General features: G+C 45.0%; 1 protein-coding gene across 1 annotated transcript; it reads right to left on the bottom strand.

Annotated features, from left to right (window-relative positions):
* Nucleotides 1-226: 226 nt before the first annotated feature.
* On the bottom strand, nucleotides 227-25,921 carry LOC134460790 (ras-related protein Rap-2a). Its single transcript, XM_063213338.1, has 2 exons — nucleotides 24,683-25,921; nucleotides 227-2,244 (listed from the first exon to the last, which is right to left on the bottom strand). The coding sequence occupies exons 1-2, from the start codon at nucleotides 24,994-24,996 to the stop codon at nucleotides 2,007-2,009; spliced, it is 552 nt and encodes a 183-aa protein (XP_063069408.1). The 5' UTR covers nucleotides 24,997-25,921; the 3' UTR covers nucleotides 227-2,006.
* Between the last annotated feature and the right edge of the window lie 1,693 nt (nucleotides 25,922-27,614).

Raw genomic sequence — 27,614 nt, 5'->3', positions numbered from 1 at the left:
CTAATCACGGCGTTTGCTGTCTGATGCAAAATTAATCACGCCACTTGGAAATGCACGGGGCGAAATCACCCTGAGAAAAGCAAAACTGTTCCGCCCGCCTGCACTAAAATAGGTCAACTCGTTTTTCTCCTTTCGAGCAACATCATCGGAGGTGGGGGGTGGAAGAGAGAGAAAAAAAAGGCAAAGCAAACCTGCAGAGTCGTGTTGAACACACTTTATTGTTCAGATGCCAAATGAAACCGTGTCACCATTCATTTAGGGGGGAGGGGAGGAGGGGGGGAGGAGGGAAAGAGTAAATACTCACATTAAAAAAAAAAATGGAAAAACTAAAATAAACAATGTGGAGGGAACACCGTTCTCCCTCTGGTCATCACAGATGTATGTAAGCAGACCAGTGTCCCTGGCTCCAGACGTGACAGTGTTTGGATGGCGCATTTCCACCTCCTCAAAAAAAAAAAATCTTTAAAAAAATAAAAATAAAAGTTCAAGTCCTTTTTTGTTTCACTAGCCATGCATACAGATGACAATTCCACATGAGTGTTTGTTAACGTCTTGTGTGTCCCAAGAGGAGCTGGCACCGTCCATACAAAATTATTTACACTACAGTTAATGACTGTTCTTTATTAGCATCGTCATTATTACACTATTATTACTATCGTTTTGTAATGAATGCTCTGCATACATGAAGGATGAGTGAGAACCTCCACAAAGCTCTCAGCACCTCAAAAATATCTTAATACCCAATCAGAAACGACATGTCAGAAGTGGCTAGTAGAACGATTGATGGCACCTTGATGAGAAAAATAAAATGTCCTGCATTCTTGAAAAACACAGTTTTCCGCAAAACACCAGACTGAAGTCAGTTCCAAAGACTCACTGGAAAAGCAAGTCCTTTATTATGACACTGTGTGGAGCCCACCCTCTATGTAGATAGAGAGAGGGAGAGAAAAATAATGTGCATGTTCTCTCAAGATCTCCACGGATGAAGAGTGAGGGTGAAGACATCATGGTACAGATCCTCAAGGTAACAGAGATGGGTACCCATCCTTTTTAAAATCCCTTCTCTACAAAGAAAAAAAACTCTCTCACACACACACATAAGAAAAGAAAAAAAGAAAGAAAAAGAAAAAAGAAAACAAACGACTAGAAAGAACTGAGGCGCTTTCAAGTCGCCTCTTTGGTTGTGACTGTGATGGGGGAGTACAAAACATCCTCCAGACTGGAGGCTCGGTTTCTAGAGTTCCGCAGTGAGAGAAACCGGGGAGTACACAAATCAATTACCCATCAATGTTTTAAAACAAGTAGATTAGAGGTGCGGTGTGTGTGGGGGGGGGGATCTCATTCCCAGAGGGCTGTGCAGTAGATGTCGGCCGCTGTGCCTGTGTAACTTAAAGTGAGGAAGGCTCAAGCTAAAAAAAAAAAGGAGGCTCAAGCAAAAAAAAAAAAAAGTGCACAGAAAAACTGGGTCATGTCAACAAACTTCACAAACGCGCTTACACACTCACATACGCACTCACACACACTCACACGACTAAAATGAAACCAGTTTCAATGAAATATCACCAAATTATACCACAGCTGAACATAAAAAGGATTCCTTTAAAAACCCACTTTGAAGATCCTGCGCTAATTTCTCAAAATTTTCTCAACCACTAGAAAACAGGATGGCATAAGGCGAGTGCTCTGTTTTGTGTTGTGTTGTCCAGTCCAGTTCCTCAGGGTTTATGGCTAATAAAGATGTCTCATTTCGTCTTCCTCCTTTGAATCATAAACATAACCATTGTTTTTTTATTTTATTTCAATTACTTCATGAGGGACTTTTTTTGTATGCACCAAAGAGAAAGAGAAACACCTTTTAAGCTGTCCACCACTCGAGCAGTACGTGCGTTTGTTTGTTTGTTTGTTTTCCTTCTCCGTCTCATCTCGTCATGACTGAGTCTCCGTTACAGGTCCGTGGCGCGAGCGTGGCGTGAGCGTGGCCTGTGGCGTGTGGCCGTGTGGCGGGGCTATTGTATATTGCAAGAGGAGCAGCAGGGGTCGTCCTTGTCCGGCTGGGCGGCGTAGTCCATCTGCCGCACGATCTCGGCGAACAGTTCGTCCACCATGGTTTTGCTCTTGGCCGAGGTCTCCATGAAGGGGCAGCCCCACTCCTCGGCCAGCGCCTGGCCCTCGCTCGACGACACCTCCCGCTCGCTCTCCAGGTCCACCTTGTTCCCCACCAGGATCACCGGAACCTTCTCATACCTGCCGGAGAACAACAACAAAACACAACACACCTCCAGTCAGTCATTTTTCACTAAAGACCACCAGGATCACCGGCACCTTCTCATACCTGCATATTGGAGAACAACAAAACTGACAACACACCTCCAGTCAGTTATTTTTCACCAAAGACCATTTACATTCTACCTCGACTTCAACCCCCCACCCCATACAATATAGATTTACAATACAATACAACATGCATTTATATTGAGCAGTATCACAACTGTGCAGTTGACTCGAATCGCTTTCAAAACACACACACATACGTACACACATATGTTGTTTATCATTCTTTTGTTGAGAGCATTTCATGTTTCTGTTCTGTGGCCTGGTACTTCTCCCTGTCTGTTGTAAATAAGATAATCAACATGGCCAGCAAGATTGATTGCCAACCACTAAATAGCATGGCCATGACTGTTGAAGCAAGGGTGGTAAAGAAGGCAAGTACCGTATGTGAGGATCTCTCACACCCCTTACAGCAAGCATATGAGTTGTTGCCCTCAGGTAGGAGGTTTAGGATGCCTTCATTTAAGACAAACAGAGCCCGCCAATCATTTATACCTACTAGTATATCTATGTTAAAATATAGCTGCAAGCAGCAATGCGGGGCCAAGCAGTAAACTTGCCAGAGCCGCCACGGCAACAGAAGGAACTGCAGCGCCCCCTTTGGTCCAAATCTCGCCAATGTTGGTGTGCATTCCTTGGACGAGAGTGTGATCACGTAAACCAAGTTTAGTTTGAATCCGTTGAAGAGCTGTCGAGATATGAGCTCACTTCCTGTTACCTGTTGGTGGCGCTAGAGAGCTTGGGGTCTGGTTTTTTTGTGGGAGGTCATGGGATGGACTAGAATGTGTGCAAAAAATCCTAACAGAAATTGACTAACGGTTGCTGAGATATGACCTCACTTCCTGTTTTGCCACCTTTATGACAATTTTGATTGGCTGTCACCGGCAAACAACAAGAGGTGTTCAAAATTCTTTCCTCTCCCCCCTCCCTCTCCCTCCCTCCCTCCCTTCTTCCCTCTCTGTCCCTCTCCCTCTCCCTCTCCCTCTACCTCTCCCTCTCCCCCCTCCCTCTCCCTCTCCCTCTCCCTCTGTCTGTCTGTGTGTGTGTGAGGAGGGGGTGGGGGGTGGGGTGCAGGGGCTGGGGCAGTGGGGCTTGACCCCCTGCCGAGAATGGTGTCAGTGAACGTGCGCAAGGGGAGCAGAGGAGACAGAGAGATGAGAAAAAATCCCTCCATTCTTTCCACAATTTTGAATGGCTGCTGTGAGCTGATAGTTTTTTCAATCGTTACGAAAATCCATACCTGGGTGCAACATGGTGTGAGGATGACTTGTGTACCAATATTTTGAAAATAGGAAGTACAGTTCAAAAGCTACAGGCAAAAATGTAGCTAAAATTTTGACCTGCTGGTGGCGCTACAGAGTTTGAGCTGGGGATATGATTTTTGTTGTGGTAGGTCCTGGGATGGACTACTATGTGTGTACAAAAACCCAGCCTAGTTTGACAAACGGTTGCTGAGATATGACCTCACTTCCTGTTTCGCCACTTTTACAACAATTTTGATTGGCTGTCACGGCTAAACGATAAAAGATATCCAATATTCCTTGAGACCCCATGTGTAGCTCAGTCCCGAGATACTATATACCGAGTTTCGGGTGAATTGGTCGAAAATTGTGGGAGTAGTAGCATTTTTATTGAATTTCACAAAATTCAAAATGGCGGGAAATCTATCCTGGCGGAAAATGACGTCATAGGGTGCGTTGGATTCGTATTGGCTCAAGGATTCCAGGGATACCAAGTTTATGAAAATTGGCCAAGCGGTTCAAAAGTTACAAGCAGAAATGCACCTGCAACTTTGACCTGCTGGTGGCGCTAGAGCGTTGGGACTGGGGACCTATACATCGCTGTGGGTAATGCTGAGACTGTCCCTAATGTGTGTGCCAATTTACAGCATTTTCCTACCTACGGTTCTATGGGCTGCCATAGACTTACAGTCGGAGAAGAATGGTGACTAGATAATAATAATAACAATGAAGAAAACCTACTAACTCTATAGGGGCCTTCGCCAGCTTCGCTGCTTGGCCCCTAATAAGACAACTGTAACTTAGACTGAATAGCACATTGCACTTTGGTACTGAATACTGCACTTTACTGTGTTTAAGTTGGGTTTTTTATCAACCTGTCTTCTTGTCCTATAGAGGGAGGGGAGGGGGGGGGTGTGGTTGTGTTTGTCTATTGTGTTCTTGTTTACTGTAATGTCTTTGTAATTGTATCAGATGCACTGAAAATGGCACATATCTATCTATCTATCTATACACATTCACACACCATACACACATAGTGCAGGAAGACCCCAAAGTCCCCCCCACCCCCGACCATGCACTATAAACAGCCCCACTGTGTTCACACACCAGGAGCTGTAACACTGTTTGACAAGGACTTTCAAAGGCTTACACAAGATAGAAGAACACACCATCAACATCATACATCGATTTGGAAACCTTGACCATCTTTTGTAAATGGTCCATACCTTTTTCAACTAAAAACCAACCAGGAGCTGTATCGTTGCTTGATATTCTAAGACATAAGGCCCATTGTTTATTCATACACTACGTGTGGGGCAGATACGGACAGCTGTGGTGTGCTTCACACGTCCCATCTGTTAATTTCATACATAAGCTGACACATGATTTGACATGAAATGCATCAAACAACTAGAAGAACCACATTGCAAATGTAGGGTGTGAAGGTGTCATAAAGTAACCTGATTTACATCATCTGGCTGCGTTCGGCTACGTCACGCGGAGAGCATATCAGATGGCAAGAGTCAGGTAAGTCATAAAGAACATAAATAGACGAGAATACAACAGCTTGCAAGAGAAATAAGCTAACACTATCTATCTGTCATAATGAAGACATCAAATGGACTTATCAGGCCAATTGCCTTCAAGTAAGGAAGTAGTGCATCATGACACCCACTAGCTAACAGGAAGTGGTCGTACAGTAGGCTAATGGTGCAGTATCCCCTGAGGAGGAGGAGGAGGAGGAGGAAAGGAAAAAAATGTCTTAATCTGAAGCCAGGGTTGCTAACAGCTTTGGCTGAGCTTAGGAGAAAGGCATCACAAAGGACCCTCCCACCCAATTCTAAGAATGTAATGAGGACCCAATTCTAAGCACCCCTCTCTCCCTGGGCCCAGGACAACTGATCTGTTTGTCCCCACCTCTCGGCTTCCCTGTCTACAGCGCTCGGAAACTCAAGAGGCGTAGAGTACAGTAGTGTGGAGGATGGCACCAACTGGAAGAGATAGAGCTACCGATCGTACAGTACGAGTGCGGACCCTGCGTTGTTACATCACTGGCTCTTAGTCATGTTGTGTAATGTGGAAACCATCTACAACCCCAGGACACTTGAAACAAGACGCGTAGGACGTGAGAGTGAGAGCGAGCGGCAATCTAAAAACAGGCCCTGTTCCATGCAGGAGCCTCCTCCGCCCTGTGGGGTTATGGGAGGTCTATTCCTGTACGCACTGACGGAGGGTTAATTTGGCTGTTTGCATCTGCACCCCTCGCTGGCACTTCGCAAACACCCAATTTTGTATTCAACGCCGCTCCGCTCATCACAGCAACAGGCATGGTGCCAATAGTAAGGCACGCACGACACATCGATATCAGCTCTATCCACTTCCACCGAAGCAAACAACACTTAAAGCAAGCACTTCTCACTCACAAATCCACACAAACCCATGGGGTTCTCATATTTTGCAATGAAAAATAAGAACACATGCCTCCATATACAGAATATTGCGTTTTGAAAGGTGAAAGTCAAAGCATTCACAGTGTTTCCTCAAGCTTCATTAACACTTAATGTAGTGTTGAATGTGCTGTTGAATATGCTATATTTAGGACTTTTCATCTATTTGAATTACTTAAACAATATCTTCTTTTGAAAGGTCTTAGGTCAAACCATGGATAGTCAAGCCCTCATGATGACTTTGATTCATCAAATACTTCATGTACGTGTTGAAGGTGCTTTACAATCCCACATGATCTTCATGCAAGAAAGAGTAATGACGGCACAATATTCATGCCGATCAACAGTCAGCGTCCAATTTTTTTTTGCAGCGGCCAGGCAGGGCCGGATCAAGAAGACCTGGGGCCCCTTGGCTACAGGTTGCTGAAGGCTCGCACAGAAGGCCAATTCCATAATAGAATTAGCAGCATCATATTTCCAACCCAAAAACAGTGTTATTAAAACTCGGCAGACTAAGTTATCAATACAGCAACTTGTTACATTTCTCCAATTATATAGATGCTGGCAGGTGGGGTCCCCTAGGCCGCAGCCATATCTATCCTGTGCATTAATCCGGCCCCGACTGTGGCAAGAAAATGACTTGGCCACAGCATGGGCTGAAGGAAGCAAGCGGCTCCTCTCTGCACGTTATTGACAACATCACAAGAGACGATTCTCTCCACCACCTCTGGGCACACGCCATCATTACTACTTTCAAAAGGTTAGCCTTTCACGCATGAAATATTCATGCCATTAAATTATTAACTGTTATGTGAAAGGAGGGAAAAAAGAGATAAGGCAAACTAAGGGATGAAAAGAGGGAAAATAAGAGTGTGTGTGTATGTGGGTGTGAGAGAGAGTGAGAGTGAGAGTGAGAGTGAGAGTGAGAGAGTGAGTGAGAGTGTGAGAGAGAGAGAGAGAGAGAGAGAGAGTGAGAGTGAGAGTGAGAGTGAGAGTGAGAGAGAGAGAAAGGGAGAGAGCAAGCAAAGCAGAAAACACGCAACTTGTGCAAGTGCAAGTGCAAGTGCAGCTGCAGCAACACCTGACACTTAAAGCAGTACAATTACAGAATTGCTGCATACAAACAAAGGCAAGCGGAGACAGTTTCTAGTCACACCGAATAACCAGCTTCCTTTCACCGTCTTAAAGTGAGCGTCCAGCAAGCATTTCACAATCACTTGCTGCTTTAGAGCTACGCCGTAGCGTAGGCCCTGCGATAAGAATAGCCACACTTGCTAACCGTGACAGACGACTGCTGCAGAGGGACCCTGACAGGTGTGTTGCTAGTATGAAAACGGCTATTGGGCGTCTCTGAACATTACCTACAGCTGCAAATCTGGTGGATCTGGTGGATCAATAATATTTCAAATGGAGTCGAGTAATGTCCCGTATGGTGGGTTTCTTTCTACACATGTGCTGCCTTATGGAGCTTAAGATGTGGATATAATGCAGAGGGATACTGAACGGTGTGTTGCTACTAGTGGGGTTGGCCCATTGGGATGGCCCATTAGTCTGACATCTCACTAGTCCGATAGATGTGCGCAATGCTCAGGCTATTGGGGTACGTGTGGGCACGTGTTTTCAGACAAAGAATACATGCGCAAAGACATGCCTTTACTGAAGGTTAGGGTTAGGAGTTGTTTTGGTTTGGGCATAGTTTTAACATGCGTGGTCGGACTAATGGGCCTTTTTTTTTTTACAAATGGTTTCTTGATACATAACCCACAGCTGCAAATCAATCAATAGCACAACAAGTCAATCAATAATCTTTTAAATAGAGACGAGTGGCACAGCACACTGTATGTTGAGTCTGCACCAATACATTTTACTGCGCAACAATGGCAACAAAAAATTGGTCGCAATGCAAACACAATTTCACAGCACATGGCATCATTTATGCTGATCAAGCATACATTGACCCACACCAGACGGGAAAAAAGGGATCAGACTAAGCAGTACTGTATTTTCATTTCGGCGGTTATGGTCCAGAGTGCTACTTCACTGTGGGCACAAGCTTACAGTAATAGTATGCAGAATGGGCTTTTTCTGCTGTCTTTTTCCTCTTTTTTTAGGGTGAGCCTTCAGTAAGTATACAGTGGTGAGATGAGGACAGGATGGGAGAGGAGAGGGGGAGAGGGGTGCTGCTGCCCAGGCGCTGTGGCGACGACACCCCCCATTCAACATGTTGGCCAACGCCTTACTGGCCTTTATTTGGGGCATATGAGGCTTGCATGTTGCCCTACTGTACCACAGGCTGTGGCGGTCTATTCTGAACAGCATGCATGGTGAAAATCAACATGTGACAAACCACACACACACACACACACACACACACACACACACACACACACACACACACACACACACACACACACACACACACACACACACACACACACACACACACACACACACACACACACACACACACACACACACACACAGTCAGTCTCTGGGTGGGCCGAGAGCCCCATATGAGCCAGTATTTGTGCCACATGTCTTCAGATTACAGGCTACCTCTCTCTTTCTCTATCTCTCCATCTCTCTTTCTGTATCTCTATCTCTCTCTCTCTCTGTGAGCTACTCGGTCATCATGGGCCCTTCATTCCTTCCTTCCATCAGCTCTGCCCGAGGGCCAATCGTGATGTTCATCTATGCGGAGACATACAGAATGTGCTCAAGTATGGCAGTGGGTTAATGGGCGTGCCTGTGTGTGTGTGTTTTTAAGTAAGTGTTGAGGACTGGAGTCAGTGTACTATAGCATCTCTGGATGAGTGTTATGTACGGGTCTGCTTGCCTGTATGATAGTGTGGGCTACACTGCATCCATTATATGTTTGTATGTTTACATGAGGAGGCATGAGTACATGCGAGAACATATAATGACGGAATTTGTGTTTTTACAATATTTGTGTTTTATGTATTATATTGTCTATTTGATGCCATATAACATAACATTGTACACAGTATTCTATTATATGTATTTATGTATTGAATATGTGTGGAAGAGTGTGGCTGTGCTGATCGGGGGTGTGGATGGTACATGAAAAATGCATGAATAATAGGGCTGTAACGATACACTCAACTCACGATTCGGTTCGTACCACAATTTTTGACCTACGGTTCGATACTCCCTACGATTTCTGAAATGCATCTCATTTGAAGCTTGGAAGCAATATCACATCATATCCTATGGTTGTTTTTTGGAATGAAGGATAACAAAACTTTGAAAGGGCGAATCAAGATACTTCCTCCTTACATCACGATACAGTATTGTGACTCTGAGTATCACGATTTCTCGGTTCAATCCAATATCGTTACAGCCCTAATGAATAAGGGCCCTGACGTGGCCCAACGCTGGCTATCCGGGTTCGATTCCGGCCCGGGTCATTTGCAGATCCCTCCCTGTCTCTCTTTTCCACTCATTTCCTGTCTGTCCTCCACTGTCCAGTCAAGAATAAAGGTAAAAAACCACAGAAAATACTTAAAAATGCATGAATAGGATGTCTTAACACTGATGAGCTTGTGACAAAACCCTTTAAAAAAATGTTTGCAATGGATGTCTGCCTCTCACAAGGAAAAAGAAACGACTTCACTTTTTACCGTTTTCACAGATATAAAAATGCAAAGCCACTTGCACTTTGTTGGCCGTAATGAACCGTGAACTGGACAGCTAATATTGCTTTGCCCCAAGGGTCTGAACTGAGAGAACATAAAAAGTTTCTCTCGGAAGTCCACACACCCAAATATCTTTGCCTTAGCCATGAATTGAATAGTTAACATGGCTTTTCCCCTCAGGGAGCACAAAATATAAAAAGTTTCCCTCCGCAGTCCATCTCTCTCCCTCCCTCCTCCTTCCCTTCTCTCCATCCTCCTTCCCTCTCTCCCTATACCCCCTTTCTCACCCAGAGACAATACTGTGTGAGTATCATGGAGGGAGATGCCAGGTGGCTGGTGCTTCCCCCTCTGGAGGGGAAGAGTGGAGCAGAGAGGAGAGAAGAGAAGCGGGACGCTGTGGGGCTCTGGAATCAACCAGGGAGGACGAGGCCAGTGGAGCGCCGAGCGAGCGAGCGAGCGCCGCCTGGAAACGCACGAGCACTGCAATCTGGCAGCGTCGGAGGAGAGCCACTAAAAATAGACATAATAACAGAGGAGGGAAACCTGCAATCTCTGGGAGGTGTGTGTGTGCGTGTGTGTCTGTGTGTGTGTGTGTGTCTGTGTGTGTGTCTGTGTGTGTGTCTGTGTGTGTGTCTGTGTGTGTGTCTGTGTGTGTGTCTGTGTGTGTGTCTGTGTGTGTGTGTGCGTGTGTGTCTGTGTGGGGCCGGTAACGGCTGGCTGTCATGGATAGCTAGCTAGCACTGGGAGGGTTTAGCACAGAAGGTGTCAAGGCTCAACGGGAGCGTGCCAGGCCTTTTCTGAAGATAGAGGCCCACAGCCACCACCCAGGGCTGGACTGCCCATCTGGCATAGCGGGCATTTTCCAGTGGGCCCCGCACCCTTATGGGCCCCCTTTTCCATATATATATTTTTAATTTATTTTTTAACATTTCTGAAAATGGGGGCCCACGAGGGTGCGGGGCCCACTGGTGAGTCAGTTCAAATTATGAGGGGGCCCCTTTAAGCCAAAAGTGCCTGGGCCCTATTTCTCCACCAGTCCAGTCCAGCCCTGCCACCACCACCACCACCACCAATAGCCCTCCCCCCTCCTTCAACCCACCCAGCCCCCACTGAGGAGATTTCAACTCCTGTTATAAACTCAACACCCCCCCCTCCCCTCCAACCTACTGTACTCCCCAGCCCCTCACTTCTCTGACTCTGCACCTCTGCACGCACCAAAAAACACCAGCGCCCTGCCTGCCTATTCACCCACGCTTAACTGGCAAAAAAATACAGAGACACTCCTACACACACACACACCACTCCTACACGTGCATATACAGACAAATACTGTTACGCAAACATACACATTGCTCACCGCACCGCACCGCACCGCGACAGGACAGGACAGGACGCCTACATGGCAGCACAACACAACACAACAGGGCCTGCCAATACCCACAGCACAGCTCCTCTTCTAGACACACCTTATATATAATGGATGACGCACCAACTGATATAGCTGAAGGGGGTGGGGGGGGGCAGGGGCTGTCGTGCCGGGCTGGACCGGGATGAGATGCTAGTAGCCACAGTAGTAACGCACTGGAGCTCCAGACAGAAGGGATGTGGGGATGGAGGAAAGAAACACACACACACACCCACATGTACGCGCAGACACACACGCACGCGCACACACACGCAGACGCAGACACACACGCACACACACACATGAACGCACACATACACATGTACACACACACGCAGACGCAGACACACACACACATACACCAGGATTTAGAGTACTGCAGCGTGAGCAGTCTGTGCAATCGGTGACAATACTGTGCTGATGCAGAGAGCTTTTTTCCCTTCCAGTTAGTGCATCACGATCCATTTGAAGAGTTTTTTTTTACGTGCTGGTGAAAGGACCCAACATACTGTATGTACCTCAAAGTCCCCTCAGAGATGTCTGAAGTTGCGCCAAATCACAGGCCGGTGTTACATTCAAATAATACATTTAAGAACTTTTTTGGTTGATGGTGAAGATTGTGTGCACATCCCAGGAAGAGGTGCAGGACAATGGCTGACTATAGTTTTCAGAGTTCAGAGTCCACACGGATTAAATCCTTTTTTTATGTTTTATTTTTAAATTATTATTTCATGGCTGGAATCCATTTCGACTTCAACACAAGTCTTCATCAGATTCTCCAATGTGACTTGTCTCTTCAGTGACCGTTTCAGACCAGACAGACAGCAGAGTGGGAGTGGAGGGAGGTGAGCGGTTTGCTGTATAATACATGACCAGCTGAGGCTACAGCAGCAAGGCGTCGTGATCTCAGCTGGCTGCAAGCCTGAACCGGGACCAAATAACGGCCCCGGGCATTTATGCCGTAGACCAGGCCTCGACACAGCCCTTATGTCTTCCACAATATTATGATTGGGGCAGTCTTTTTCCCATATTAAAAATGGACAAATGAGCTGCCCAATCTAAATCTAAATCTAAATCAGTCTTTAAAGGGGTATGCCACTATTTTGGGGCTTAATACAGTTAAAATCGTTGGCTGGGGTTTATATTGCTACATGCTACACGGATCCATTGACTTTCACTAGCTTAGCGACATGCTCCCTCTTTTAACTTGTCTTAAAACAAGACAACGGCTTACATGAAAAATAAGACACTTTACCACCTATGTAAACCCTGGCCAACAATTTTAACTGTATTAAGCCCCAAAATAGTGGCATACCCCTTTAAGGGAAAAAAATAGAACCAACGACAATCAAACAACAGCATCAGCCCCTCAGCACAGTGGTCCCACCAGTAAAATGCCCTGTACAGTATGCCTGATGACCATTGCAGGCCTGGCTGACTGTAAGTGTAATGCCCCACACCAGCCAGCGCTCGTAGCCCCTACTGTACGCTGTGTATGATCTACAGTTGCAGCATTTAAGGTGATTAAGAATCGACTACTGGAGGTGTGTCAAATGGCCACTTCTCCAAATCCTGCCCACTACTGCCAGAACCAGGCTGCATCCACAGCACTTTTGGAAAGAGTCTGAGGATATGACTCTGTCATCGGACAATAAATCAGCCCCAAAAAGCTCTGCAAAATGAAATAACCAATGACTTTATCTGCTGTAGTAATCTCCACGGCTCGCCAGCCAAATCTGCCTCTCTGCTTTTGAAGCTGTACAACTTAAGCTTTAGCAAGTTCTTGAAGTCTGACTCCTTACCTACTAGCTCAGCAAAGAGGCTTACTGAATGACAGGCACGGTGTGATTTGGCTTGCTAGCAAGAGACGACTGGAGTGGTTAAATGATAAAAACAGACAACAGCCTGACACAATCTTCCTCTCCCTCGTCCATCCGTCTCTTAACAATACCCCCCACATTCTCTATCAGTAGCCTGGGGGGCTGTTGGAGGAAACCACTTCCTCCTTCTTGTTTCCTGTGAAACCTCAGATACTATTCTAGGTCTTGAGAGACAAACAGAGATCCTGTGCTCTCTGAGGTTCTCTCGATCAAAGAGACAATCATGCATACAATCAGGGCAGGCTTTGCAAACCAATACTGCTTCAAGATGAACATGAGCACTTCAAAAACACAGAACTATTTAATTATGTTTTTTCAAAAGAGAAATAAATATGAAAGACGAAGCCTAAATTACACCTTCTGGTTTGTTTTTCGGCAAGCTTCCTGTGGCAATTAGGAGAACCAAGGCAGAGTGTGCCCTTTTCTTTTCATATAATCATGCGTCTCTATGGAAAGCACACTTTGAGAATCTAATTTATCCTGCTCTGATATGAAGCAAGTCCATCACACTTGTCATGCAATCATTTCAATTATAGTCTTTTGAGCAATGCGACGGATGTCTGCAATGTCCAGCCCTTGTGGTTTTCTTCAACCTTTTCCTGAGGTGAATTTTGCACAAGCAATCCTCCACACCTTTGAGCAGGCAAAATAACATTAAAGACGTAGGAAACCAATGAAAGAGATTTGAAAATGCATTGCTTTCTGCAGATCCTGAGAATAAAACGCTAACTTCAGGCAGTCTTTAACAGAGGCAACCAAGCAGAGACTAAAACAAATGTGCTTTGTGCACTTCTTCCAGACGACTTGAAATTTGTAATAGGTAATTCAAATTAAATCCTGAAGCCATTATGAGTTCAATAGTCTATAAACAGTGGAAATATGAAATCCACTGATGTATTTTTCATTTGGAACCCCAGCCACTTCCAGACTACAGTAGGCATAAATCCATTGTGTCTATTGAGAAGAGTACAGTTGTGGTAAATGACAAGTATGGAGGGCACACTTGAGGGATTAAAAATGAGCAGCAGTGAGAATCTCACATCCATTCTCCATTAGTGGGAGCGATCGCTGGAAGCTGCTCCAATATCTCCAATGGGATTACATGCAGAAAGTAATAAGGCGCCTTTCTCCTGCGTTTCATCAGTCATGGCTCTCTCCAGTTCAATCTCTCTTGCACCCTTTCTCTCTCAGTCTCTTGCACCCTTTCCTTCTGTCTCCATCTCTCGCACCCTTTCTCTCTCCATCTCTTGCACCCTTTCTCTCTTCGTCTCTATCCCTCTTGCACCCTTTCTCTCTCCCCGTCTCCATTTCCATCTTTCTGCCCCGTTGGCTCTGCAGTCACCGCGTCCAGAGAGTGGGGTCTGACAGGAAGTGTCACCTGTGCAGTGCTAACCTTGCCTTGCCTGAGCGGAGCGGAGTGGAGGAGGAGCGGAGGCCTGATGAGCCCTGCAGCAGCGGAGCAGTTGGCAGCAGCACTTCATCATCTGGAGCCGTCCCATCACCTCGACTAATAACCAGCCGTGACGTGGCACAGCACAGAGCAGGGCCGCATTTCTGGAAAGCGTAGTTGTTAGCCAGTTAGCAACTTCGGTAGTTGCCAATGGGAAATTGCATTGCAACCAACAAAGTAGCTAACATAGTTAGCAACTACGCTTTCCAGAAATGCACCCCTGAGCAGCACGGTGTGGCCGGATGCTGATGCGGCGTGACAGGAGGGCTACGGGGCGCGTGTAAGGCAAACTAGCACCCCTGACCCTGCTGCTGGACGGCCGCACTGGCTGGCTGTGGACGTGGAGGGAGGGAGGGAGAGAGAAGAGAGGCACAGCACAGCCGGGGCTGACAGCTGCACAAGCCACAGGCTGTCACCACGAGGAAAGTTCATCAATAAGGTGTGTGTGTGTGTGTGTCTGGGATGCTGAGCTGCTTTCTGTGTGTGTGTGTGTGTGTGTGTGTGTGTGTGTGTGTGTGTGTGTGTGTGTGTGTGTGTGTGTGTGTGTGTGTGTGTGTGTGTGTGTGTGTGTGTGTGTGTGTGTGTGTGTGTGAGGGTACGCAGATGTGCTGCTTGGCATGGAACTCAAGTCTTGTGGCTGATCAGGGCAGGAGAACCTGTGAGATATTAGAAACATCACACCTAAAACTGGGTCAGATGTTTTAAAAGGCTGGCCCAGATTAGGGGTGTCAAACACGAGGCCCGGGGGCCAGATGCGGCCCTCCAGATGGTTTAACACAGCTCTAGACTTTTAAAGAAAAAAAAAACAACAACTAAGAATGTCAAATAAGAAGTACATTTCTAGCCCATTACAAAGGTGCTGCAGGTGTCTGAGATTTCAGCTTTTCAATACTAGAGAGAACGAATTTGCCTTTTTTGCTCGCCAATCAATGCTACTAGTCAAATAGTCAATGCTATCTGCTGGGATCCACCTCGAGATAATTGACAAGCTTGGAGATTCCGATATGAAGCAGAAATGCTAAATATTTTTCCATTCCGTTACTAGTCCGGCCCACCTGAGGTCAAATTGACTGCATGTGGCCCCTGAACTGGCATGTAGTAGCCAGGCCACACCCTCCTAATAACGCAACACCTTCTGCATTGCTTCTAGTCAGGCCGAGAGCAATGCAAATATCATGTCTGATCTCCCGAAAAATAGGAAACTACACCCACTTTGTCTGACACCAGTCAACCAGCAGCAAACTTGAGAAGCGGGTCAACCATGCCGTTTGGGAACCGTAAATTGTTATGCTCTAGGTCTAGTTGATAATAATCAGGCTAGGCATGTAGCACCCCTGGCCTAGATTCAATTGTAGGTGCTGAACCAATATTGCCTTGCCTTTTAAGGATGGGTACTTTGTAGTGGTGTGGATCGGCACTGCCCTCACGATCTCATTCGATCACGATTCGATCACGATTCCGGAGGTAGCGGTTCGTTTCGATTCTATACGATCCGATTCCATTCTACAATGCATTACATTTCTACTGAAAGCAAAGCAAATGTTTAATCAGTCATGATGAGGCAATACAAGTAGTCAGATACTGAGCAACAATTTATTGACTGTTTTCTGTATCAGTCTTGCAATGTTTTGAAGTGCTTTTATTTAATTTAACATTCATTTGCTCCCGAAATATCCATGGAAGTAATTGAAACTTAAGAAAATTGCCGGATCGATTCTGAAACTTGCCGGATCAATTCTGGATCATCCATGCCCCGCATTGGATTGCATCCCCAAATCGATCATTGTTTTTTTAAAAAGATATGTTTTTGGTCTTTTTGACTTTATTTATGAATGTACAGTGAAGATAGTGACAGGAAGCGAGTTGGGAGAGAGAGATGGGGAAGGGCTGGCAAAGGACCCGGGCCGGGAATCGAACCCGGGTCGGCCGCACAGTAGACGAGTGCCCTACCGCTAGGCCACGGTGGGGCCCAAATCGATCATTGTTGATTGTTGACACCACTAGTGCTTTGCCCTAAGATTTGTTCAGCATCAGATCTTCATCAGTGGGCCCAGCCATGGCTCACACGGCTGGGCACTGCACTGCTACACCGGCGAGTCGACCCGGGTTCGATTCCGGCCGGCGTCATTTGACGATCCTTTCCCCATCTCCCTCTGCCCCCACTTGCTTCCTGTCTCACTCAACGGTCCTCTCATGAATATAAAAAGGAAATAAAAGCCAAAAGAAAAACCTTCAGTGATCAAAGTGCTTCTCATTCTATGTCTACATTTAACCCCATCCTGAGGAGGCACAATACGGAAAGAAGTTTGCACACTTCCCTTCTTTTCCAAAAGGTCAGAGGAAACTGTCTACTAGATCTAAGACCAGCACCAGAGCCAACAACCAGGGAAGCTGACGGGGGGGGGACGGACGACAAAGGGGTCTGTTGTCCCAGGCCCAGGGAGAGACTGGGCCCAATATTGGGTCCTCATTACATTGTATGTATTGGAACGGGGTCCATTTCAGATGACTTTGTCCCGGGCCCGGCAAAACCGGTCAGCGGCCCTGCCAACAGCAACACCCTAATGAGCATTTGGGGCTTGGGAAAAAGCAGTTGCTAAACTTTAAATGTCATCCTTAAACACTACTGTTGGATTCCTTCAAGCATCCGTTTTGCATCTCTGTAAACCGCTTCACAGTGGCTAATGAGGTAAGTGAGCGGATACGTGAACCCAAAAGCCTTTCCCGCTCTGCAACACACGCACACTCAAACACACGCACGCACACACACACAGACACACGCGCGCGCACACACGCACGCACAAATACACACGTACGCACGCACAAATACACACACGCATCGCATACACACCATCAAACATAACATTTACTGTGTAAACACAGGGTCCCCCTCACATAACATGCTTTCAGCCAGGAAACAAACAAGGCCAAGTTGTGACTCCTCTTTCCCAGCACTAGGCTTCATACCCTGACAGCTCTTGTGGAAAACCTAATAAAAGTCATACCATTAGGGGGCACGGCCATGGCTCTAACAGGTAAGGGAATTGACTGGTACGCTGGGGACCTGGGTTCGAATCCGTCCCGAGGTCATTTCCCGATCCTCTCCCCATCTCTCTCTTCCATTCACAACCTCACACTGTCCATCAAATAAAGGCCTAAAAAGCCCCTAAAGCAATAGACAGAGCTTTTCCTAAGATGCCAGAAGAGTTTTGACAGACAGACAAATTTGAGATCATTAAAAGTGTAGTGCAACTATCCACAGACCAGTCTTCTACTTACCAATAACTTATTTTGACAGTGTCAGCGACATAGATCCTAAGCTACATGTATGTGCATAAAGCCTTTACTAATTAATAGGGCTGTAACGATATTGTATCGAACCGAGAAATCGTGATACAAAGAGTCATGATACTGTATCGTGATACAAGGAGGCAGTATCGTGATACGCCCTTTCAAAGTTTTGTTACCCATCAGTCCAGAAAAAAATCAAATGATGTGAAGTGATAGTGCTTCCAAGCTTCAAATCATCATCATTATTACATGTAAACTTAAAAAATATATTATATCCTATTGTATCATATTGTTCCTATAAACTATCAAAGTATTCATAATTTTATTTTATAATATTGGAAAATGTGAAATTGTGTGGTGTATCGAACCGTAGGTCAAAAATCGTGATATGAATCGAATTGTGAGTCGAGTGTATCGTTACAGCCCTGCTAATTAAGTATACGATTAGAATTTTTACTTGGTGCTTTCGTGCTTACTTATTCTGCTTCCAAATCCACAATCAAACACCTTGTCTTTTTTTTTAACCAATGGTTCCCATAATCAGCTAATTGTAATCAGCAAAACTCTTCTGTCAGGTAGAAGCATTCATCATCAAGATGCCTGTAGTAGCACAACAAGGTTTGGAGTTCGTACTATTGTAATGAATCTTCTTAGTGATTGCCCATGGCTGAGTCTAACATATCACTACTGTACAGAGACACAACATTTCAAACGTCACTGTTGTAGGCAACATCTGCTCTGCTTTCTGCATTGTTCCTGTTGATATGACTACAGTATATGTGGTGCTGCAACATACAGATACCATAGCACACAATGATAATTCACCCAAGAAATGTGTAGGCACGCTCCATGGTCGATTTTGAGTCATGTGATTGATTGTCTCTAAACACTTTTATTTTAAAAATATGAAAATGTATCATTTGAAAGCTACTTCTGAAATATTGTGCTTCTCGCTGGGAGAGCCTCTATGACGTATATAGAGGGAGTCTGACTAAGGTTCTGGCTCAGCTCTAGCTTGTGGATGTAGGCTTATCACCAGTTTTGGTTGTAGTAGCCTATATCTTTCCTATGCTTTCACATGAGAGTGGCATCTTGTAGGCCTATCTAAAACAGTCTCATAGTAGTCCATTACAAAGGCTACTTAAAAATAATAATGTACATCTTTTTTTGGCTAGAGATGGGAAATGTGGTATTGCATTTGCTGGTAGTGAGGAAGAGCTTCAGTGTTTGTGGATATATGTATGTGCTATGTCTAATTTGAGGACTCTCTCAAAAACAAGATGTTCATCTCAAGGGGCTATCCTCTGATAAAGACTTTGAATTTGAATATGTGTCTGTAGCAGTTGGCTTGCTGATGGACACTTCAGACCTGGGCTGGGCTGGCCAGACCTGAACTGCTATGCAGCCCCTAGCACAGGGGTGGGGAATCGGTTTCATTCGAGGGGCCACTTTCATCTGAGGGCCGGAAAAGTTCTCAGAGGGCCGTACTATGAACACAAACCAAGATTTCCTCTTGCACTTAAGGCCTACAATGAAGGCAGCCGTCTCTAATACAGAGCCCACTTTCCCTAGGTCCCCTGAAAATATTGCAAATGTATTTTCCAAGATTCCTTTACAAAATATGTCATATTTCATGTGAACCTGCATAACATTAAAACAATATCGAGGGCCGGAAAAAACGACCTCAAGGGCCGCAAACGGCCCTCGAGACATACTAGGTTCCCCACCCTTGCCTTAGCATGACAGGATTATCAAGATGGGAGTGTTGGGAGTGGTGACATGTCTGTGCACACAGAGAGAATAGAGAGAGAGAGAGGTTCCATTGGCCCATTGTTTCCGGGTTCTATTATTGAAAGGGGGATGGGGGGGGGGGGGGGAATCCCCCTTTAGGCAGACCTAGGGACTGTTCTATTCAATGCTAGGAGTATTATGACACGTCCCTTTAGGCAGACCGGAACCTGGTCATGTTAGGTGCCCATACCACCCTATTACATTGGCACTAGAGGTGCTCCGATTGCTCGGCAGCCGATCATGACCGGCCGATAATGGCCAAAAATAGCCTGATCGGTGATCGGAAAAACATGCCGATCAAAAAACCGATCGAGAGATATTAAATTCCTCGCGCAACCATTTGCCTTTACACCTGGCGCTGCATAGGCGCTGGCGCTGCACAGCTGCAACTGCACCAAAAGAATTGGGCATCTTTGCTTGACTATAACTTTTCGCCATTCCCCCCTTCATTTCCACCATTCATAACCATATCTGCATCAACAATGATATGATTTCCCGATCCATGCGCCGTTTACCTGTCAATGTAATTTGCGATTGAGTACTCGCCAGTGAGCCATTTTACGTTATAACCTGTGTAGTTGCCTCGGTCAGCACGCGACAACTTCACGTTGTCAGCACAAACATGTCAATTATTGTTTTCAAAGTTGTAATTGGCAGTCAGTCGATTAGTTTGATAGTCGCTGAAACACCAAACGGCGACAGATGTGGTTAAAACTTGAGAGAGAGATTCAGAACGGTAGTGGAGCACTGCAAGTGTGGACGGTGACAGAGAGAGGGGGCTCTCCTCACGAGGCTGCTCATTTAAAGCGACAGGTTGTTTTTTTCTCGTATGTGGAAGACTATTTGATGTAATGTTTCAGTTTCAATTCAATCTTAAATAGTTTAGTTATTCTATGCAATAACTTATACATTGATTAATACTGTAGACTGTATTACCAACACTAGTCTGAAAGATAATAATAATAATAATAATAATAATAATAATAATAATAATAGCCTAATAATAGACATGTGCAAATTAAGATTGATTGGTTTATGGGCAGAAATGGTATTCAATAAGGATAATTAATAGGCTATTAAAAAATAGGAAATCATTTTTGTGATCGGCAATGATCGGTAATCGGCAGATAAAGATTTTTGGTGATCGGTATCGGTGATCGGGCCAAAAAAATGGTGATCGGAGCACCTCTAATTGGCATATCTCTATATACTTAAAGAATCTCTGGTGCACACATGTGGAAGTACTGGTGTATTTCTGGTGCATTCTTTTGAAACTCTGCTGACGGGAACCCCAGCCTATGCCTCAGGAAAGTGCAATAGAATGGGTACTAAGGGTTCCGAAACACAAACTCGGAGCAGCTCGGTGTGTACACGCCGAGGTCGTTTATCATTGCTGCTTTCAGAGATGTGTATTGTCCCCAACTATTGCAATGGAACATTTACAACGGTTGTTGGCAGAACATCCGACAGCCGAGTTTCAAAAGAATGAGCCATTAACCTGGTTTAAGCTTACTACTGAACCAGCTTCTTAGTATACCCCCCTGGGCTGGTCTGACCAGACCTTAACTGGTATGCAGCCCTTAGCTTGGGATAGGAAGGTAGTAGTGGTAGTGGTGGTGATGGTGTCATGCCTGTGCTGCGCACACATATGGAGGTCCTGTAGGTAGGACTTAACCTTGTTTACTACTCAACCAGCTTCTTAGTGTACCCACCTGGGTGGGCTGGTCTGACCAGACCTTAACTGATATGCAGCCCTTAGCTTGGGATAGGAGGGTGGGAGTGGTGGTAGTGGTGGTGATGGTGACATGCCTGTGTGCACACATGTGGAGGTACTGTACTTAACTTAACTGTACTTGTACTGTACTTAACCTTGTTTACTACTGAACCAGCTTCTTAGTATACCCCCCTGGGCTGGTCTGACTGGTATGCAGCCCTTAGCTTGGGATAGGAGGGTGGTAGTGGTAGTGGTGGTGGTAATGGTGGTGATGGGGACATGCCTGTGTGCACACATGTGGAGGTACTGTAGGTAGGCAGGAGGCAACCTGCAGTGTCAGTAATGGGAAAAAGAGGCCCTCAGTCTTTCAGCAGAATTTATTGAATGAGTTAACCACTTCCATTCCTCTCCTTTGTCTTCCCGCCATTAGTGCCACCCACGGTAACAACAGGCCGTAAAACTGCGGTGGGCCCATAATACAAAGGAGGCACACAGCACAGCAGGATTGCCTGGGCTATAGCCACACAAAGACAAAATGCCAGAGTACGCTTACAGTACACAAAACCAAAGCCCAAGGTGAGAATGCGAGCCAGCCCGTGGGCCGTGTAGCAGTTTTGTGGGAAAAGCGAACAGCGGTTCAAAAGTAAACTACGCTTAAGCCCCACGCAAAACCAACACTGGCACACTACACAAACCCTCGACCACAGAGTACACACACAGTAACCTGGCTCTGTGAAACTGCTGAGTGAGAACTGGTGACACCTCATTTGATATTTTCCAAGACAGGGCTACATGTGGTGGTGATCACAATACATGTCTATTAGAACCAGATTCCCTTCTTACTAGCAGGGCTATCTTACTGCTACACAGGGAACAGCCAAGTTCTAAGTTATTCATCATCAGATGCATTTGTTAGACTGTGGCTTGGACCATGTTGGGGGACATAAAGTCTCTAGGGTAACGACACTGGCTGATGTATGGGGTAATGACAAAAGCAGATCCTTCTAAAGCCAGTCCAACTAGCCTACCCACCACCATGACACCTTGGCCTATGAACCCAACCACGGCCTGCTGAAGGAATAAATGAATAAATCTGTCGTCAGTGCTGCGCTACCAGGCCAGAATTGGGTTTATCTTCTTAATATACAAATGATTAAATAGAAATGTTATATATAAACTGATTATTATATTATATTATATATTTAATAATTATATTCATAGGACTGTGGCAGTGAGGGTTACATATCCCCTCTGCCTGAACCACATGGGTGCGTCCTGATTTGGCAGTGGATCATTTTACAGATGTCAAGGCGTCCATGTGCATCAGATACAGATTGCTTCCTGCCAGCTATAAAAAAAAGTCCCATCATCATGCCAAAACTCACCTTGTGCAGGCACTAACCTAATATCAAAAGGTCTGATGAAATGACTTGCATAAGGTGTAAGTTATGCTCTTTCCACATACCATGTGATAATTATTTGATTGAAAGATCACCTAGCTCTTCCTCTGCAAGGATCTGCTTGTCTATGGGCTTCGTTTTTTTTTTTTTTTTTTTTAACCCTACCCCTCCTCCAAATGTAGCCATTCCAAACCCTGTATAGCTATAGCCCTATTCCAGGATGTGTTACCAAAAGTGTCCCTCCTTCTGCAGGGCACGCACTGCACTAAGGCAATGGTTTTCAAAGCTGGGGGGAGACAGGACCCCTGGGTGGGGCTGCGAAGGGGTGCTAAAGGTTCCGTTGTTAGTCAAAATTAAAAGTATAGCAAAAAAAAAAATTGAGTGATTAATAGCCTATACACCAGAATAAACAAAAATAAGCTGAACAATATACCCATTAATTCAGAACTGCATTATAATGGATTGAATTTCTGAACATTACTACCATTATTGTTACTTTATATATCCGTATAGGGTCTTGACACAGGCATACAGTATGATTGTGAAAGGGGATGCACAGAGAGAATAGTGTTGCACGACACATGTAAGGGGGGCCTTGGCTGGAATCTACCGGTATATATGGGGGGTGGGGGGGTAGTAAGTTTAGGAACCCCTGCACTAAGGGTGCTCTCTCTCTCTCTCTCTCTCTCTCTCTCTCTCTCTCTCTCTCTCTCTCTCTCTCTCTCTCTCGGCTGCTGCAGTGTACTCGTATGGAAGCTTCTTAACGTAAGCTCCATGGACCTCCATATCTACACATCACTACCGGGCCACCCATATGCAGCCACATTCAAATAAAAAGAGCTGTGAAAAGTGCCTAGTCAGCCAAACACTTTGGGATAGACAGGACAGGAGGAGACGGGGCCGGTCATACACAGACAGGGTAACATATGGTTTGGGCCTACTGTAGATGGAACTGTCCATGAAATGACAGTTTGACCATAAGAGTGCAAAAAGCTAAGACAGCGGCCGCTCAATTAGATGTGCATACACACACACACACACACCATGAAGTAGGTTTGGAAAGTGGTGTGTACAAATGGGCAGGAGTTAATGTTTTCAGTCTATATCAGTGGTTCTCAAACTGTGTGGGCCTTAAAGGTATTCCTAGTGGGCCTTAAAATAATTGTCTAAAAATCATAATAATATTTGTTTGTGTGTTTTGTCTTGTATATCAGGTCAGAAGAGGGCCCTGGACATGTGTAAAAATTCCAAGTGAGACCCTGCCATGGCCAAATGGAAGGGCACTCGTCTGCCATGCGGACGACCCAGGTTTGATTCCCGGCCCGGGTCATTGCAGACCCCTCCCCGTCTCTCTCTCCCCATTCGCTTCCTGTCCGCCTCTCATACAGTCCTGTCATCAATAAAGTTGAAAAAGACAAAAAAAATATCTATAAAAATTCCAAGTGGGCCCCAAGTTGGAATAGGTTGGGTGGGTAGCCCTGCTCTATATCTGTGAAGAGTAGTGGGGAGACTCAAAATGACCTCAAAAATGGTATGAACATGTCCACACTGTCCACCCCATAAACAACGTCCATGGACACACACACATAATGATAACTTTGCCCTCCATCTAGGTAGGCATACTCCAACAGGTGAGGGGTTCAGTGGTGTGGACAGAGAGATGGATCCGTGTTGCACCCACATCAGATCAGTTATTGCTGTTGAACTTCCAGGATGGTCAGTTAACATTTTGATTTTCATAATGGCCAAAAGGCCTGGTTACTAAAAAAAAGAGCCTTGTACCACTAGGACATTTAAAAGCACAGCCGGCAATGGTAGGCTACATGCAGGAGTAACTGCAATCCAAGGCTGGCACAGGGTTACCAACCTGTTCTGAAATATATACAAATAGGGTGGCCTATTTTAGTCCTAGTGGAGTAGTAGAGGGTTCATTAGCCTAGGTTATGTGAAGCAATGCTCAGCAATCTATGGCAATTTACCTGCAACATACACTGCACTGCCTCTCCAGTAGGCCCATACATTTACCCATAATAAACAACAACGAATAGACTGTACTACCACAGCCATCATTCTCACCTTTTTACTCTGATGATCTGATCTCGCATAGGTTTTATGTCTTGAAAACTCTGTTGGTTGACGAGACTGTACACCAGAATGAAGCCTTGGCCGTTCTTGATGTAGAGATCCCGCATAGACGCAAACTGCTCCGTGCCAGCCGTGTCCAGAATCTCCAGGACCGAGGGGGATGAATCCACCTCGATTTCTTTACGGTAAAAATCCTCTATTGTGGGGTCGTACTTTTCAATGAACGTCCCGGTGACGAACTGCACCGTGAGGGCGGATTTCCCGACCCCACCGCTCCCGAGGACCACCACTTTGTACTCGCGCATCTCGCCCCTCTTTAGCGGATAAAGCAAAAATACTGTCCGATGCGATCACTTGCCACTCGGCATTGAAATATTTTCAAAAATAAATCCGCGCACAAACACTGCCAATCGGGCTACAGACCCCGGCCCATTCTTGCGGGTATGTAAAGACTATGGCTACCCCGTTTACCACCACTGCTTAGCTATGAGAAATAAACAGCCAGAGCACAAAGACGTGGGTGCACATAGATGGGCTTCATTGTAAAAAAAATCGAGGCAGCCTAGATATTGAAGATTATTCTAGTTATGCTGCCTGCAATTGTCTCACGCGTCAAGGTAGAACAAAGCGAATCAGCAGGGAATAACTTGTGCCTTTTCATCTGTTTCGGTAGCCACTGTTAAGCATCATAAAAAAACAAAACTTGCTACTCCAGCGAGGGCATTAGATGGCAAACCTGGAAAGACCCCGTTTTTCCTCCAAGAGACGCGTGCGTAATCCGATGAAATACTGCTATATTACAAGAATATCAACGTTTTGATGTAACAAGTTTCACCCCTTTGATTCCTTTCATCGTCTCTCATCTCTCGCTGGATCTTATTCGCACAGCAAAGCATTCCTGGCCGCCATACTCTCGGGTGGAGACCCACCGCCGCCGCGCAACCAGCCGCTGTCCTGTCGGCTTCCGTAGCGACGAGAAAGAGACGTCTTTCTCCCCATTTAACGGATCTGTAAATAGCCCAATGGCCGCATCCAGTCGCCAGAAACCTCGCCCACGAATCTACGGACTCAACACTACAACAGCCAGTACAAAGTCAAGGGCTGGATTTCCGTTTGTGTGTCAAACCCCTTATGATTCGGTTGCCTCAGTGACATCCCCAGAGCATGTATCCAATGGCAAAGGCTGCTTAGGGATGTGTATCCAAGATGAGCAATGCGTCGGATGTTGTTGCTATGGTAACCATGATATTTAAGTAGCTTTAAAACTTACTTCAAGGTGATTCCAAAGCTCGTGTTGTATAATAATGTTTAAAAAGAAAAATCAGTGTGAATGGCATTAAACAACAGTTTAGGATTACACAGGCAGAGTAAAGATTGAAGAAGTGGCCTAGGCCTATGGGGTGATGGATGCATAACATCAACCTGGACCATTTTTTTTTTTATTTTTTATTTTAAAGGAAACACATGGCACCAAATTAATTCCTTTTCATTTATTTTTGTTATAACTTTTACATGTCTTAAAAGAAACTCAAAACAAACTATTTAATATGACAATGAACAGCACAGAAATATGCACAAATAAACCACCAATAAATTGTCACACTGAAATTAAACTAAACTCTTGAGAGAGCCAACCAACGTTGCTTTCTCTTCTCTTATGGTGCAAAGTGCTGCTTTTACTGATGGGATCATGTGGCACGGTCGAGAGCGGAGATCAGATTTTGCAGTCACATTACAACCACTTACAAAGATTAAATGAAAAACAAAAAAAGGTGAGAATTTTAATTCCATCAAGCTTTGTCAGGAAGTGCTAGACAAGATTGCCTCCTTCACAACAGTTTACTATTTTGGCCACACATTTATAATAATAATATCAGTTTGATTTATAAGACCAATTACGATACTAGAGCTCTCTAATAAAGAATGTAAAGACATTACTCTAAAAGTTATAAGGCAAGGTTCACACTCGATCCTTTATAAGTCACGTTCAAAACTGCCAAGTAAATTGTGCAGAGAAATATGTTACCATCAACCTTGTCTGAATATTTGTCATCACCATTTCCACATTGTGATTTTATAAACTGGGCTTCTTTAGGACATTACCTGTTTATGTTTCAGCAGAGACACTGTGGAATGCTGAAAAGAACACCAACAGTTTCACATGCGAATGTTTTTTTTTTGTACAGATTAGTAAGTGTCATGTCTTATGTCCCGCTATTTTACATCTTTACAGGAATGTAGCCTGCTTTGACATCACTGATCACGTTGTGGAAAAGAAGTTGAAATAAATGCTGACCTACAGGGTCTAATCAATCAACCAATCAATGACAATCATGCTTTAATCTTGTTGTAAGTCTCCCTTGGTGTCATAATGAGCCCTCAATGTTTCAAGTCGTGTAAAACCTGCCACCACACCTGTCTCTAGGTGTCCAGGAAATCATCAAGACAGAGGTAAGTGTATGTCAGATGTGTCGCTGGGTCTGATGTAATAAGAAATGTTCAGAGAGCTATACAACCTAGATTAATACAGTGCTCTAAAATGTTTACAATTACATCATTTACAAAAATACAGAACTTTAGTCGATGTCATTTTTTTTAGGTTGCCACACCAACAAATTGGAACATTTTATTATTATTTATTTTTTTATAAAACAGTCACTTACTACGATGAAACTTTTCTAAACTTTGCACCCCATTTTCTTCAACAATAAATCACTTTTTTTTTAAACGAGAAAACCCTCTGTAGAGACTACATAAGCAGTTCTGCAACATTGCATCTACTGTAGTGAGCTGTCTTGTGTTGATGGCAAGGCAGTGATGTGAGGGAATCTGAAGGTCTAGAGTCAACCAATCAGAAACTCTGTTACATCACAGACGGCTTTCAAGGACCCACTGCCAGTGACATCAGCAGCGGGGACACTAG

Source organism: Engraulis encrasicolus, chromosome 13, assembly GCF_034702125.1.
Source record: "Engraulis encrasicolus isolate BLACKSEA-1 chromosome 13, IST_EnEncr_1.0, whole genome shotgun sequence".
Lineage (NCBI taxonomy): Eukaryota > Metazoa > Chordata > Actinopteri > Clupeiformes > Engraulidae > Engraulis > Engraulis encrasicolus.
Note: the sequence above shows the minus strand (reverse complement) of the source record. Positions and strands in the feature narration are given on the sequence as shown.

Coding starts and splice junctions, on each gene's coding strand:
- LOC134460790 (XM_063213338.1), bottom strand. CDS start 24,996: ATGCGCGAGTACAAAGTGGTGGTCCTCGGGAGCGGTGGGGTCGGGAAA. Junction 2,245..24,682: donor CAGATCATCAGAGTAAAAAG/GTGAGAATGATG, acceptor GTTCTCCGGCAG/GTATGAGAAGGTTCCGGTGA.